At 32.3% G+C, this 17052-nt stretch overlaps 1 protein-coding gene across 1 annotated transcript; it reads left to right on the forward strand.

Moving 5' to 3' along the window:
• The first annotated feature begins 15996 nt into the window (after positions 1-15996).
• LOC149156890 (uncharacterized) lies at positions 15997-16674 on the forward strand. The gene has a single exon (XM_089444903.1). It carries the CDS (start codon positions 15997-15999, stop codon positions 16672-16674), a length of 678 nt encoding a protein of 225 aa, XP_089301029.1.
• The last annotated feature ends 378 nt before the right edge of the window (positions 16675-17052 follow it).

The following is a 17052-nucleotide window of genomic DNA, read 5'->3' on the forward strand; positions in this document are numbered from 1 at the left end:
ATTTGTGCGGTCTGCACTTGCCATCTATGCCTGAGTTTTGCAGCGGTTTGTTACTTTCAAGCCATGCCTAATGTCATATTGTTTGTTGCAACTTTAATGTAGACAGCTAACCAGGAAGGCATTGGGTCATTCATAAAGGATGCTTAGGCATGATTCTAGGCTTTTGAAAATAATTGTGATTTCCATCACTAGTCATAGCACTTGATAGAAAGTTGGGATATTCATGAGTGTGAATTTATGTTTGTGTGTTTACATACTTTCTTATGAATTAACTAATGCTCAGTAGCAGTAGACATTGGACAAGTATATTTGTATACTTCTGTTTTAAACTGAAACAAATCCAGGGCTAAAAGGAATGGATTGATTGCACTAGTCATCCTTCTATAACTTTCCAACATAGGCTGGAGTAAATAGATTGTAATTTGGGTAATTTTTCTAACTGCAAACAGGAACATACTTGTGTATTGGCAGGGAAGCTATGATGGCCATTATGTCAGGCCAGGTGATCGCACTCCCTTGATCATGAGCGCGATTATGATCAAGATGGAAGACTTCATAGTCTAGATTGATTGTTTAGCAGTGATAGTTAGTGGGCTCATTCACAAAAGCTTCTATTTCACTAATCCTTTTTATAGAGTTGTCAGATTCAATTTCCAAAGGTTTTAAGTACACTATAGAGTTGAGTTCTGAGCGAGTTGTGATTCACAGTGTTAAGTATAGCAGCTATGACACTTGAATGAAGACAAGCATAATAGAGGTATCATACTCTATTATAAGCTTACCTACATATTATAAGGGACTCGGTTGGTTTTTTTATAATTTTATAGACAAGTTCCATGTCGTGGAAATGTGAAAAAAAATAGTGATATTGCCACCATGTGGCTCTTATCATATATGGTTTTATACTTCTTCAAAAAATTCTCTAAGAGTTCACAATGCTAAAATTCACTAGGACTTTACAAAGTTTTATTATTTAGTGAAAGACTTGCCAAGTTTTTACAAGATTTTATAATTGAGTAAAATATTCGCCATGCCTGGTGAGAGATTCGCCAGAAAATTATATATACATATTATATTATTGATAAAATTGCCTTCCATTTTTCCTATATACCATGGAGATTCGCCCAATTATTATATTTATAAGTTTGGGGGGGGGGGGGGGGGGGGTTCTTAAAATTTTCCCTGGGGGAGTCATAGGGGGTTTGAGGGGTGTAGGTAACCCCACTCTATGGGGTCGGGGGCAGCGCCCCGGAAAATTTTTTTTTGGACCCTATATTAGGTTGGGTGGACCTACCTATGTTTTTACGCATGATTTTTTGCACATGATTTTGGACGCGATGGTTTTCGGTCCATGTTATTGGATGCTTCAGCATGTATAAATATGTATTGTAACATTGAAAGGAACATAATGAAAAATCAATATGGTAGTCCTTATTTTGGGATCCCAGGGAAAATCTCTGTGTATATGTGTTTTATGTGTTATGCTCTCACATTGTTTATTTACTGTGTTTTAGAATTTGTATGCAGGTAATTTCTGTACGGGGTTGAAACCTACACTTATGCCGTCTGAAAAAGGGGTGTCCCAATGTCCTCCTCAGCTATTGTGCTTTCTTGTTCATTTCATGGGTGTATAAAATCTTGATCAAATCGTGGTGGTATACATCTTGTGGGTACCAAAATATCCTTTTTCTTGCAGAGGCCACCATATTAACCAAGCATTGGTGAAGGTAAAAAGGCAGTTTCATCCTATTAAAACCAACCAAATGTACAAGAAATCGCATATGGTATAAGAAAATTTTGGAAAAACGACCATCACATGTTAGATAAAGTTGAATCTTCCTCATATGATCAACCCATTCTAGCTTTAAAATATTTATGTGCACCCCAACACTCCAGCAAGGATCATGGCTATTGTCCTTCAAGAAATAATTTAGATTTACTCCTTGCACCATCTGTCTCGTAAAAATCCTTTTCCCCTTAGCTGGTGTTTTTGTTGCCTCAATGATGCTTTCTTTTTTTACTTGAAATAGCAACCCTTTAACCCTAGCGCTATTGCTATCAAACGAATCAATGAAATCACTGGTGAGCTTAAGATCATACCCAGTGAAGAGTTCAAAAATAGGCTCCTAATTACCTTCTCTGAAAATTGAAAATGTGTTAGCCCCATACACCTGTAAGAGCATTTCTCCATCTGGATCATACCGTTTTAGGTGGCCACTTTTACCCATTTGTCCAGTTAGCAGGTTTGAAGAATTTACCAATTGAACTTTTTCCCCTTGCGTGCTTCACCGCCTTGGAAATGGTTACCAACGCCTCAGAAATGGTTGCCACCAACTTAGATATTATAAACCCTTGTTTTTCATGCATTTGGTTGCCACCTAATCATATTTGATTAACACTTGTGTTTCATGCACTTGGTTGTCACTGACTCGGATTTGATAAACACTTGTTTTTCATGCACTTGGTTGCCACTTTATGTAGTAGGCTTACTTTACCAAACATCTAATTTACCAACGTGTACAATAGTGCCGAAAACTCACATTGCAATGCTTTTTCTCTTCAAATCTTCAACAATCTTTGTTAAAGGAGCATTACGATATGGGATAATATCAATAAGTACCTATTTCCTCACTATTCACCTTGTTGGTTTGTGGTTTCATTAAAGAACATGGTGGAGACTCCAATCTCATCCTTCTCTCTTATGGTTCTAGTTGGGTTAATTGTCTTTTATTCCAGCCTCAGATTTACTACATTTCCCCATTTTCTCTAAATATATGGGAATATTTGGACATGCATCCTTTAAATAACTTATAAAACTCATCAATGAAAACTCAATGCCCAAGCACATGTGGACACCACAAATAAAGGGGTAAATAAGTTAAATGCATCCACACAACAATGATAGTTATAGCCATGGTTATTAGATTGGGTTATGAGAGCCTAGGTGCGATGACAACACCCACTTTCCCCATAAACCATGGCCCCACTTGTAAGGACATATGACATGGGTCCTTGGAAATTAATAATTTAACAAGCCTTTAAAACTTAGAAGAAGGTTAAAATTTATGGACCATGTTTTCATGAGCCAATCGTAAAGAACTACAATGAAAGGCTACAACTCGTTACATATGTATATGAGACCATGGGTTTTGTAATGAATAATGTATTCAATAACCCCCTATATCTATAATTTTAGAAATTAATTAACATTAAAAAATCCCATGTATGGAGCGAAAGAAGAGGAGGAATTCCATTTCTAAGCGCATGCCTCTCCTCGACACACCACCACATTGGCATAACAATGACCACATATTGGCTTACTCATAGATGGCATATTATCTTATCAATATGCATTTAATTGCTTTCCAATACATAGGATATGTTATTGGATTCATCTAACTTAACATAACAGAGAGTATGATCTAACTAAATGGAAGATCTGAAATCACAATTCTAAGGTGGCAACTATTTTATGATCATACTAATAGTTACATAATATAGTAACATAACATCATCAACCCAAATTCAATGAACCCCACTCCCTCACATCATGTTAGATCATTGAATTCATTGAATATCTAAGTTAATAAATATATCTATATAAGTCCTTCATATCTGTCATTATTCTCTTGGTGTTGGTGATGAGTAATGGAACTCACTTGAAACATTAGACTCCAAAAGACATCACCATTTTCTAGCATTGTTGTAGGCGTTGGAAAATAATTTTCCAGCACTGGAAAATGATTTTGTAGCTTTTTCCAAATGCCCATGCATAGTTTCTTTTTTCAACCCATTTCAACCCAAGCACTACTATGGGTCTCCTAGAGATAAGGATTGAAAGAACCTAAGGGTAACAAGTAATTTTGCCAATGAATTTTCTCTTTGGTTTGCCATTATTCACACATGTTTGAAATCACATCCTCAAAATAGATCTTTGCTTGATTGATCCATATAACTTTACTCAATACCCCCCTTTAAAGGTGGTGTATGATACCTTTGAAGTGGCCAATAATGATTTCATAATTCGTTTCTAAGATGATGTTCTTGACACCCAACCTGAGGGTGTCTTCCATCCCTATAGCTAACATTTCAATATCAACTTTTATTGTTTGTTTTCTTGTCTAGGAAACTGAAGATATTGTTATAAATTGAAATATATTCATACTATTATAATTATCTTATTTTTAGCATATACTACCACTTATATATGTTTAATCAAGCAGGATTAATGAGAACTGCATCCTTTCTTTATGCAATTAGTTAAAATTTGGCAATTGGTTTTCCACAATAGAATGTCTAGGTAGGCCACTTAGCATATACAAAGCCTCTTTTTCAATACCTGTTGGAACCTAAGGTCTACATATTTGAATTCCATTATTAAACTTTCTACCACATGAGTGGAGTTGGTGTCTGGCTTGCTTAAACTAATTGGAATAGGGAAAAATATGTTCAAAGTGCCACCCTCCCTTTCACATGGCCGTGCTTGTTATTTTAAGATAATAATTTGTGGCTACAAATTCTTGTGAAGTGTTTTCAATCTACTTTTGGAATGAACACATAATTAATTTGATTGGTTGTGCTCTTGTTTTGTGCAACGTTAGTTTTTGGGCATACAATGCCCGTGCTTTATGAAATATATGAAGATCAGGTTGATGAACTTGCATTCAACGCAATGGATGAAGCTAAGAAGCATTATATGACATTTGATGCCAAAGTGTTGAAGAAGATTCCAAGAGGCCCACTGAAAGACAAGAAATTCTATATGATCTCCTTTAGTTATTATTTATGGTGATGGTAGAGTGACTACATTTTGCTAGTTTTCCTTTTTGGCACTTAGGCCTGCCTAGAAATAGTTGTCATGAAGTGTGGCATTTTGCTTTTTGATTTGGATCCAATCTATTAAATTGTTATCAAGTAGGAATAATGAGGATTAGTGAATCGTGAATGGTTATGTTTCTTATACACACAAAGCAACGATGCAATCCTCATCAATCTTGCTTGATAGATTGAAACAAAAATAATAAAGGATAATCTGAAGCTATATACATTGCCTCTGTAAGTAATATTACAGGATCGTGTATCTATATACATTGTTGGATGCTGCGAAATAATGGAGCACATGGGAGAAAGACGCATACCAGTTTCGAGTGCAGGGGAGCTGTTGGAGAGCAGGGGAGCTATCAGGATCGGTCTGTTTGTTCGAGGGCTTGTTGATTTGAATATGGAATGATCAAACCCGTCAGAGGTAGATTAGGGAAATACCTACACGCGCAATTTTCATTTGGAATCTTCGAAATCAGGAATTTAATGCAGCGAGGGTGTCGGGTTGCTGGGAAGGGGAGGGTGGCAGAGGGTGTGGGCAGGGGAGCTGTCAGGACTGGTCTTTCCATTCAAGGGCCTGTTGATTTGAATATGGAATGATCAAACACGTTGGAAGTAGATTAGGGAAATACTTGCAATCCAATCATGTTAATGGTTGACGTAGTCTATACTAAGTGATCCCAGGTGATTTTGATGGCTTAGATACTCGTGGGTAGCAGTTTCTCAAGCCAAGTTTTAATCCGTTGAAAACTGACACAACTTAACAAAAATAAATAAATTAAATTAAATTTATAAATTAGATTACTCAAAAATTAAATTTTGATTTATAAAATAATTTTAATATTATTTTTTTTGAAAATTTTTAAATGCAAGTATTTTAATTAGATAAACATATGTTCATATCTAATAGATATATACATTCATTTTTTATGTATAAATTTTCTACCTCTTAATAGATAATTATAGACATTAATATAAGTCTACCAAGTTATTATGAAAAATAACTAAATTAATATAAATGTTCAAATTAATTAATAGGTATTAATGAAATTTAAAAAATATATAAAATTAATAAGTATAAATATTAAAAAAATAGAGAAACACTTTAGCGGGTGTATATATATATATATATATATATATATATAGTTTCCAAACTAATTAATAAGTATTAATGAATAGGGACAAACATATATATAAACTAGAAGAGGCAATGACATTTTTTTTGTGAGAATTGATAATAGTAAGATTGTGACTTTTTAATATTGAAGTAATGAAGTATAGAATAGAAAGAAATAAATAAAAAGCCTAAAGTTCTATATCATTAAGTTTTACTTACTTTTTACTTTCCTTGCTATTAAAATCTTTCCATTTTCATTTTGTTAAGCTTTTTACACTACTCACATAAATATTTGGGAATTGTTCTCACATCCATGTGTACAAGTTTAATATTGTTCATAGTCACATTTTCAATTCAATCAATAAACCCATATGTACATGTTTAATATTGTATGGATAAATATATACAATGAATTTTAATTTGAAATTATGAAATTTTGTGACTCATGAAATTTAATTTGAAATTATGAAATTTTGTATTTTGTGACTATAATTTACAATAATTACTCTTATTCTTTTTTAATATGATTGTTAGATTTTTAATTTCACATTTAATTTTACTTTTTAATTAGTTTTTATTCCTTATCTTATTTATTAGACATGGTTTAAAAATAATAAAAATCATATAAATTCAAATTATATTTTATGATTATTTTTATTATTTTAATAATTTCAAATCAAATTAAAATTTTAATAATTCTCTTGTCGTGCCTTTTCCTCTACTTTATAAATAACTAGACCCAAAACAAAGTCTTAAAGTAAAAAAATTCATTGAATTAAAAAATCATAAATAAAAAATATATTTGTGAAATATTTGGATTTCAAAATATTTGTGGAACATAATTAAATTACACCAATTTGTAAAAACCATTTACAAAATATTAATAGAATATAAGAAACCACAACAATTCGCTACAAGATAACAAATTCTGCTATTTTTTTACAACATATCCATCATATATATGTTCGGTTTTCCCTTCCCTGCTTTGGGGTATGCTAGTTAGTAACTATCATAATGCAATCGCTAAGAAGCTCAAATTTGGTGAAATTAAGAATACATATAAGATGGCAGGCCGTGGTAAGAAATTTGATTAGTGAAGGCCCTAAGTATATGGCAGGCCGTGGTAATTTGTTTTTTAGGTTTTTGCGATTTTCATAATTGTGTAAATCATTTTTAGGATTCATGGTATTAGGTTTTTGTGATTTTTATAATTATGTAAATTATCTTCCACATTCATGATATTAGGTTTCTTATTTTGATGCACATTTCGAACCAACAACAATGATGAGTACTTGTTTAGAAAAAATAAAATACAAAACCACGCCCGAATTTGGGATGTTGGGGGACGGGGCTGTGAACCCCGGCTACCCATCTAGAAGCGATGTCTATGAAATCGATTTAATCTCCCACACTTTGAAATTCCAGGCAAATGTGAGATCTCAGTCTGAAGATAGATGCCATAAAAGTCTAAATATTCGTGCTGTAAAATTCTTGAACGCATTCCCTTAATATAGAGATCTGACCATTTTTAAACATCACATCCTCGTCCAAGTTTTCTATTGCCTTTTGGGATGCTTCTACCTCTGCATTTAATCTCGCGACTTCAAAACCAAACCGCTCTGCTTCTTCCCGTATCATATCCCTGTCCTTTGAAACCTTGCACAGATCCTCTTTTAGGACTTGTATTTGTTTTAAACATCTCTGTAAGTCACCTTCTAATCCACTTATTATTTCATCTTTCCTTCCCGTCTGAGACTCCAAATCTGCCACCTTGTGGTTTGCACTTCCAACCAGATTTTGCATTCTTTTGATTTCAGCCTTGTAAATCTCTTGATTCTTCAGAAGCATTGCAATATCTTCTTGCAACTGTTCCACTTCAACGTCTCTTGAACCAAGTTTTTCTCTCACAAGTCTGGTAATCAAAGTTTGGGCTGTGAGCTCATCTTGCAGTTCACTCAACTCGTAATATAGGTTCCCCAACTGCCATTCTGAATCTTTCTTCCCATTCATGTTTACCATGAGAGCTTCATTGCAAGCAAGATGGGTGTTTTCTTTCATATCTGAAACTTGTCTTTGCAAAGCAACATTCTGCTCTGCAAGATCTCTGATTCTGTTCCTCAATCGCAATTCACCGAACTTGATCTTCTCTTGCTTATTTGACCTCCTATCCAATTCCAACTCTTTCTCTAAACTTGACTGGAATCCAATCTTCTCTTTCTGAGTCAACATAAAAGCTTCATTTGCAACATATCTTTCAGCCATTCTACCTCTGATTTCACTGGCTAAATCAAGAGCCAAATTCCTTTTCTCCTGCAGCAACGTCTTCACCTTTTGCTGCAATGTCTCTACAACAATAGTCATAGATTCTGCCTTGTTACAACCTATTTCTCCTCTTCCACCACCATATGATGTTTTTGTTAACTCCTCCTCCTGCAACAACAGCGACTGAGCTAGTTCCTCTGCTGCTCTTGCTTTCTTTTCCAACTCTTCTGTATCAGTAAATGTATGTGGAACAACATTTTTATATAAGGATTCAGCCCACATGATTTTAAGCTTTTGTCTATCATCATTTTCCACTTTATTTTTCCTCAAATTCAATGACTCTGAAGATTCTTCTTCTTCTTCTTCACTGGTCCAACAATGGTGTTTCACAAGATGTTGTTGATGATGATGGAATAAGTTGTTGAAGCACAACCTCTTTATCCTCAACACCATCGCCATCTCGGCTATTATCTGTAACAAAGGTAACATTATCCTCTACTTCGCTTGGCGAAGGCCCAAGTCTTCTTCTTGGTGGCCAACAGCATCCTTTAGTAGTATCCACCATATTTCCTTCATTAGTTGGATTTGGCACTACGCAACTGCTTTTAGTGGAACGAGATGATTTCGATTTCGATTTCAATCCTAAAATCCTGAGCATTTTTGTAAAATTCGCTTCAACCACAACCTCTACTGAATTCGTCAAAATTTAGTTATAAATCGTTGTTCGGTAAATGCTAAAAATTTGCAAGTTCAACGTCAAACTTCAGAATTTTTTTCTTGCGACGACAACTATTTATCTGTTATTGATATAAAATCACAAGTTTTGAATGTTATAAGTACCAACAGACAACAGACGAAATTCAAAATTGTTAACAATTTTCAGCTTGGTCGGCTTGCTTGCTTCAACATCTTTTCGAGGTTAGTATTATCTAAATTCGTTATGAGATCTAATTAAACTATATATAAGTGATATCGCTTGAATGAAATATAATTCTATAAAAGTAATAGTTTGAATGCTTACGATAAATTTTACATTTTTTTAATTAACTTTTGTTCTATGGGTTATAATAAAATTTTAAAAAATAAATATCTTATAAGAATATGATATCTTAGTAAAATCAATTTTCTTAAATTTCAGAAAATTTTTGTACTTATTTTAGTTTATGATATTACTAAAATTAATTTTCTTTATTTTTATATTTATTTTAATTTATAATATTATTAGCACTATCACATTAATAAACACATTAATAAATATGGTTGATATGAACTTATAAAAATATATTAATAATATATAAATATATATTAATTTTTTAATATATTAATACAAATATTATTATTAATATTTTTTTGATAGGTAAGCACTCACGGTGGATTTGAACTAATGACCTTTCTTAACCTAAAGGTTAAGCTTGTAAAGTCCACAAGGTATCATGTGCATTGCTAAGGCACTCCTAGATGTTAAGTCATATGTTCAATTCCCAACCCTATTTGAGTGTTATTCTCAACATGACAATGATGTTGCCTACAAAACACATTTTTTGTTTTGTTTTTTATTTTATTTAATTCATTAAATGTTTATTGTAGATTTCATTTACTATAGATTAATTAAATGTTATAGGAATCATCCAATTAATATTCTTATTTTTTTGTTATTATTATCAATTTTTTATTTCTTCATTTCTTCATTTATTCTTTTGTTATCTAATTTATTAAATGTCCACCTTCTATTTCATTTATCAAAGATCATCTAAAAGTAGTAGAAATCATACAACATCAAATTATATTATTTATTCATTGCCCATGAATGACCATGCGTTATACTTTTAAATGGTTAAAATAACATGGTGTGTAATTTATACATGTCCACCTTCTATTTCATTTATCAAAGATCATATAAAAGTAGTAGAAATCATACAACATCAAATTAGATTATTTATTCATTGACCCATGAATGACCATGCATTATACTTTTAAATGGTTAAAATAACATGGTGTGTAATTTATTAAATGTCCACCTTCTATTTCATTTATCAAAGATCATATAAAAGTAGTGGAAATCATACAACATCAAATTATATTATTTATTCATTGGCCCATGAATGACCATGTGTTATACTTTTAAATGGTTAAAATAACATGGTGTGTGCATGGGGATCCTTAATTTTGTGGCTATTTTATGGAAATCTATTATTTGAAGAAAGCACATGGCTTGTTGGGAGAGTGATCACTAGATGCATACATTTCATGCAAATGCCAAAATAAGTTAAGTCATAAATACAATGTGGCTTCAAAATGAAAGAATCCATATCCATCTTTTTGAAGGCTCTCTACATCTAAATAAAAAAACAATGTCTAATGTTTTTTTTAACCATGGTGAGTTGGTAACTTGTTGTAGTAATCTGGGCTAGGCCCAAGATCAAACCTATAGCATATCCAACAACACCAAGAGTATATCCAACAACTTATAAGCTAGATATACTAGGAATTTATGACTTAGCAAGAGTTGAGACTCCATGAGGGTGGTCGAGCATTCTCCTTGAGCCTTAGCACAACTGATCAAAGATGTCCCCTTGTGGGATTTGAAACCGAGTGGAGGGGATAACATCCCATTGTGCCAACTACTTAATCGTCAACTATTAAAAAACTAATGCCTCGAGATGTAAGGTCTACCAAGGTATAAATAATCACTATAGTGATACTCTTTATGAAGACATGATACTTGTGAAGCTTCTACGAATATACCATTTTCAAGTAAGAACTGTGGCTTTTGGTAGATTTAAAGATTTATAAAGTAAGCTCTACGGCATCCACTAAGTTTAAAGGCATTTACTATTACATATTATTTCAATATAAAATATTTGAACTAGCTTATCTTTTTTCCATATTTGAACCAAGTTATATTTTTTTCCATATTTGAACCAAGTTACTTACTACAAAGTATTAAATTCTTTGCATACATGCTTATATTGGATCCAAAGTTAGTGGTACATGTCCCAATATTTAAAGCATCTACTTATAATAGGGAGGGGCCAATAATGTCTCTTCTGATATGTTTTGAACATTATTTTATACACAATAGTAGAAGGTTGTAAGTTGTAAGGTTGTAAAATGTCTGTGCATGAGACATGCATGATGTTGCTTAAAGTTTAATGATTCTCTTGTAGTGTCTTTTCCTCTAATTTACAAATAACTAGAGCTGAAAAAAATATTAAAGTTAGAAAATTCATTAACTTAGAAAACCATAAATAAAAGTATATTTGTGAAATATTTAGATTTCAAAATATTTGTGAACCATAATTAAATTACAACAATTTATGGAAACCAAAATGTTTGTAAAATATAATAAACCACAATTCACTACAAGAGAAAAAACTCTTCTACTTTTTTACAACCTATCCAGCTTATATTATTTTAAGTGTTCTCTTCCCCACTTTGGAGGTATTTTTATCTCTATCTCGGATTCCTTGTTTTCAAAATTGACCACACCAATATCAATCCTTACTATTCGGGAATCAGCGATCTAGATAAGCTAGGGCTTTGAGGTATGCTCGTTGTAACTATCATAATGCAATAGATGTGACGAAGAAGCTCAAATGTGGTGAAATTAAGAATAAGTATAAGATAAGCAAAGTTTTTAACTTCGGCAGTGGAAAGAATTTGATCAGTGGAGGCGCTAAGTACATTGGTTGGTACTTGTTTCGAAAATATAAAATACAAGGCCACGCCAGAATTTGGGATGTTGGGGGACGGGTCTGTGAACCCCGTCTGCCCATCTAGAAGCCATGTCTATTCGATTTAATCTCCCACACTCTGAAAATTCCGGGCAAATGTGAGATCTCAGTCTGAAGAAGCCATAAAAGTCTAAATATTCGTGCTGTAAAATTCTTGAAAGCAGTCCCTTAATATAGAGATCTGACCATTTTTAATCATCACATCCTCGTCCAAGTTTTCTATTGTCTTTTGGGATGCTTCTACGTCTGCATTTAATCTCACGACTTCAAAACCAAATCGCTCTGCTTCTTCCCGTATCATATCCATGTCCTTTGAAACCTTGCACAGATCCTCTTTTAGGACTTGTATTTGTTTTAAACATCTCTGTAAGTCACCTTCTAATCCACTTATTATTTCATCTTTCCTTCCCGTCTGAGACTCCAAATCTGCCACCTTGTGGTTTGCACTTCCAACCGGATTTTGCATTCTTTTGATTTCAGCCTTGTAAATCTCTTGATTCTTCAGAAGCATTGCAATATCTTCTTGCAACTGCTCCACTTCAAGGTCTCTTGAACCAAGTTTTTCTCTCACAAGTCTCGTAATCAAATTTTGGGCTGTGAGCTCATCTTGCAGTTCACTCAACTCGTAATATAGGTTCCCCAACTGCCATTCTGAATCTTTCTTCCCATTCATGTTTACCATGAGGGCTTCATTGCAAGCAAGATGGGTGTTTTCTTTCATATCTGAAACTTGTCTTTGCAAAGCAACATTCTGCTCTGCAAGATCTCTGATTCTGTCCCTCAATCGCAATTCACTGAACTTGATCTTCTCTTGCTTTTTTGACCTCCTATCCAATTCCAGCTCTTTCTCTAAACTCGACTGGAATCCATTCTTCTCTTTCTGAGTCAACATAAAAGCTTCATTTGCAACATATCTTTCAGCCATTCTACCTCTGATTTCACTGGCTAAATCAAGAGCCAAATTCCTTTTCTCCTGCAGCAATGTCTTCACCTTTTGCTGCAATTTCTCTACAGCAAAAATCATAGACTCTGCCTTGTTACAACCTATTTCTCCTTTTCCACCACCATATGATGTTTTTGTTAACTCCGTCTCCTGCAACTGAGCTAGTTCCTCTTCTGCTCTTGCTTTCTTTTCCAACTCTTCTGTATCAGTAAATGTATGTGGAACAACATTTTTATATAAGGATTCAGCCCACATGATTTTAAGCTTTTGTGTATCATCATCTTCCTCTTTATTTTTCCTCAAATTCAATGACTCTGAAGATTCTGATTCTTCTTCTTCTTCTTCACTGGTCCAACAATGGTGTTTCACAAGCGATGTTGTTGATGATGATGGAATAAGTTGTTGAAGCACAACCTCTTTATCCTCAACACCATCGCCATCTCGGTAATTATCTGTAACAAAGATAACATTATCCTCTACTTCGCTTGGCAAAGGCCTAAGTCTTCTTCTTGGTGGCCAACAACATCCTTTAGTAGTAGTATCCACCATATTTCCTTCATTAGTTGGATTTGGCACTGCGCAACTGCTTTTAGTGGAACGAGATGATTTCGATTTGAATCCTAAAATCCTGAGCATTTTTGTAAAATTCGCTTCAACCACAACCTCTACTGAATTCGTCAAAATTTAGCTCCTTTCCCAAAATGATAAATCGTTGTTCGCTAAATGCTAAAAATTTCCAAGTTCAACATCAAACTTCAGAATTTTTTTTTCTTGTGACGACAACTATTTATCTGTTATTGATATAAAATCACAAGTTTTGAATGGTATAAGTACCAATTACAGACAACAGACGACATTCAAAATCGTTAACATTTTTCAGTTTGGTCGGCTTGCTTGCTTCAACATCTTTTCGAGGTTAGTATTACCTAAATTCGTTATGAGATCTAATTAAACTATATATAAGTGATATCGTTTGAATGAAATATAATTCTATAAAAGTAAGAGTTTGAATGCTTATGACAGATTTTACATTTTTTTAATTAATTTTTGTTTTAATAAAGCATTCTATGGGTTATAATAAAATTAAAAAAGATAAATATCTTACCAGAATATGATATCCTGGTAAAATCAATTTTCTTAATTTAAAAAAAAAATTATATTTATTTTAATTTATGATATTGCTAAAATTAATTTTCTTATTTTTTAGAAATTTTTTATATTTATTTTAATTTATAATGTTACTAGCACTATCACATTAATAAATATGATTGATATTAATTTCTAAAATATATTAATAATATATTTAAATATATATTAATTTTGTTAATATATTAATATAAATATTAAAAATATTGTTTTATTAATATTAATGTATTATCATTATTATTAATGATAATAATAATTATCATTAATAATAAAACAATATTAATAAAACACTAAAATGACAACTCCAACATTTGGGACCTAATAATCCAACCTTCTTATTTATACTTAGGTTGGTAGTCAACATGGCTGGCTACCAACCTGAAGTATTTCATGGGGTAGTTCCTAACTATATTATCTATGAGAAGGAGCTATATGCCATGGTGAAAAACGTGAAGAAGTGGAAGCAGTATCTAATGGGAAAGGAGACAATAATCCACACATATCACTAGCCGTTACAATACTTGCAAGCCCAGAGTAAGCTACAACAGACCAAGCATTACAAGTGGATGGGGTTTTTGCAACACTTTCATTTGGTGATCAAGTATAAGAAGGGCTTATTAATGTATTAAATATTAGCAGTTTTAATTTGGTGATATTTAAAAGTTTCATTTAAGGCTTATTATTATTATTATTATTGTTATTATAATACATTAATAATATTAATGTATTATCATTAATAATAATAATAATAATAATAATAATAATATTTTCATTCATAATTTAATAATATAAATATAATTTTAAATATAAATTTAAATACCGTTTTAAAATTATAATTTGCTTAAAATTTTAACTAGCACAATTACATTATTATATATATATATATATATATATATATATATATATATATATATATATATTTATATATATATATATATATATATATATATATATATATATAATTTTATTAAAATATTAAGGTAGTTTATATATATATATATAATTAATTTTATTTGTATTTATCTTTCATAAATATATAATTAATAAAAAATAATATTATTACAATAAAAATATTATTGTTATTATTATAATTATAATTAATTGTTAATTAATATAATTACTATTTAATATAATGTAATTATTTAATAATAATATTAATTAAAAATAATAATGTTAATAACTATAATTATTTATTATTAATAATAATTATTTTAGTAAATATGGTTGATATGCGCCAAGGTTTCATTTCTATCTATCACAGAAAAAATTAATAAATATATTATAATAATATTTAAAAAGAACTCTAAGAGGAGCGTTACCAACATCCTCATCTCCACTACCGCAAATAATGAGCTCCAAAAGGTAAATAAGAATAATGCAAATAATGTTGTGAATGCTAATAATAATATAAACAATAAGTTGGTTAATATTTCCTCTTATGAGCTAAATAAGGACAAGTTGGAAGTCTTAAGTAAAGGGCACACCTTTGTTGTAGCACCCAAACATATTCCAATTGAAGATATTATCTGCAAACTTGAGGACGGAATAAAAAGTCTAAGGGATGAAGATAGAGAACAAGTTAGACAAGATTGTGCATTCATCTTAATACAGCTTGAGTGGGTCTAATGGTTAAGAGCAAGTGTTTCCTCCTAAGAGGTCACAGGTTCAAAACCAGAGGGGGATAGAGTATGTATGCCTTTGTAGACTTAGCAGTCAAATCGATATGCGGAGGTGGGTCCCTTGTTCCACAAACAAGGGGGTCTCATACACCAATTTGGTGTATGGCTTGGCTGTGACCTTAAAAATGGATATTATTATTATTATTAAGAAAAGCAAAATCTCCGAAAAACAACCTTAACCATAGACAACATATTGCCCTAAGGAGCTTGAGGAATAATGAGAGAATTGTCATCTTAAAAGCGGATAAATGAGGGGCAATAATAGTAATGAACAAAAAAGAATATGTCGCCAAAATGAGGAACCACCTATATAATAGTGGTAGTTACAAGAAACTCAGAGAAAACCCTATTTTTAAAATCACCAAGGTGGTCAGAAAAGCCATCAAAGATTCTAACCTTGATGATAAAATTAAGAAGCGCCTTTCACCAGACTGTGAAATTACCCCTCGAATTTATGGAGCCCCCAAAATTCATAAAGAAGGTGCCCCCCTCAGATCCACTGTCAATATTATTGTGGCACTCACATATGAATTAGCTAAATATGTTGCAAGCACTTTAGCTCCTCTGGTCGGCAAAACTAGTTCATACATCAAAGACTCTAATCATTATATGGAGCTTATAAAGAAAGAGAAGTTGGATCCTAGTGATAAGATTGTAAGTTTCAACGTTGTTCAACTCTTCACAAAGATTCCTTTGGATGAAGCTATCCAAGTGATAAAAGAGGTCATTGACCCCCAGATTGCAAGGCTTGTAGAGATATGTCTTCATTCCATATTCTTTACCTTCGAAGGAGAATTATTTGAGCAAACATATGGAGTAGATATGGAGTCCCCACTATCCCCTATAGTATCCAATCTTTTTATGGAAAAGTTTGAAAAGAAAGCCATGGATACCTTCCCTCTGAAACCAAAATTTTGGATCAGGTTTGCTGATGACACCAGTGAAATTGGCCACATGGAGATAGAGAGTTAAGAAACTTTCGAGACCACTTCAACAGTTTATCTAATGACATTAAGTTTACTATGGAGGTGGAGGAAAAAAACTGCATCCCCTTCCTTGACATTCTCATCCTTAAGAATGAAGATGGATCATTAGGGCACAAAGTGCTAAGGAAGAAAGCCCATACTAATAGCTACCTACATTTAGAGTCACACCATCATCCAACACAAAATATAGGTGTGCTCAATACCCTCTTCACTAGAGATTTAAGAATAGAAAACTCTAAACATGTAGAGGAAGAGATTAAATATCTAAAAAAAGTCTTTGCTGGCATCGGATATAAGAATATAGACATCATGAAAACCATCAAAAGAGCTAAAATCAATATTGGAGCAAGACCCTCTTCAACCA

This window comes from Pinus tabuliformis, chromosome 9, assembly GCF_031772625.1.
Source record: "Pinus tabuliformis cultivar Carrire ecotype Pingquan chromosome 9, CPIR1, whole genome shotgun sequence".
NCBI classification, from domain to species: domain Eukaryota; kingdom Viridiplantae; phylum Streptophyta; class Pinopsida; order Pinales; family Pinaceae; genus Pinus; species Pinus tabuliformis.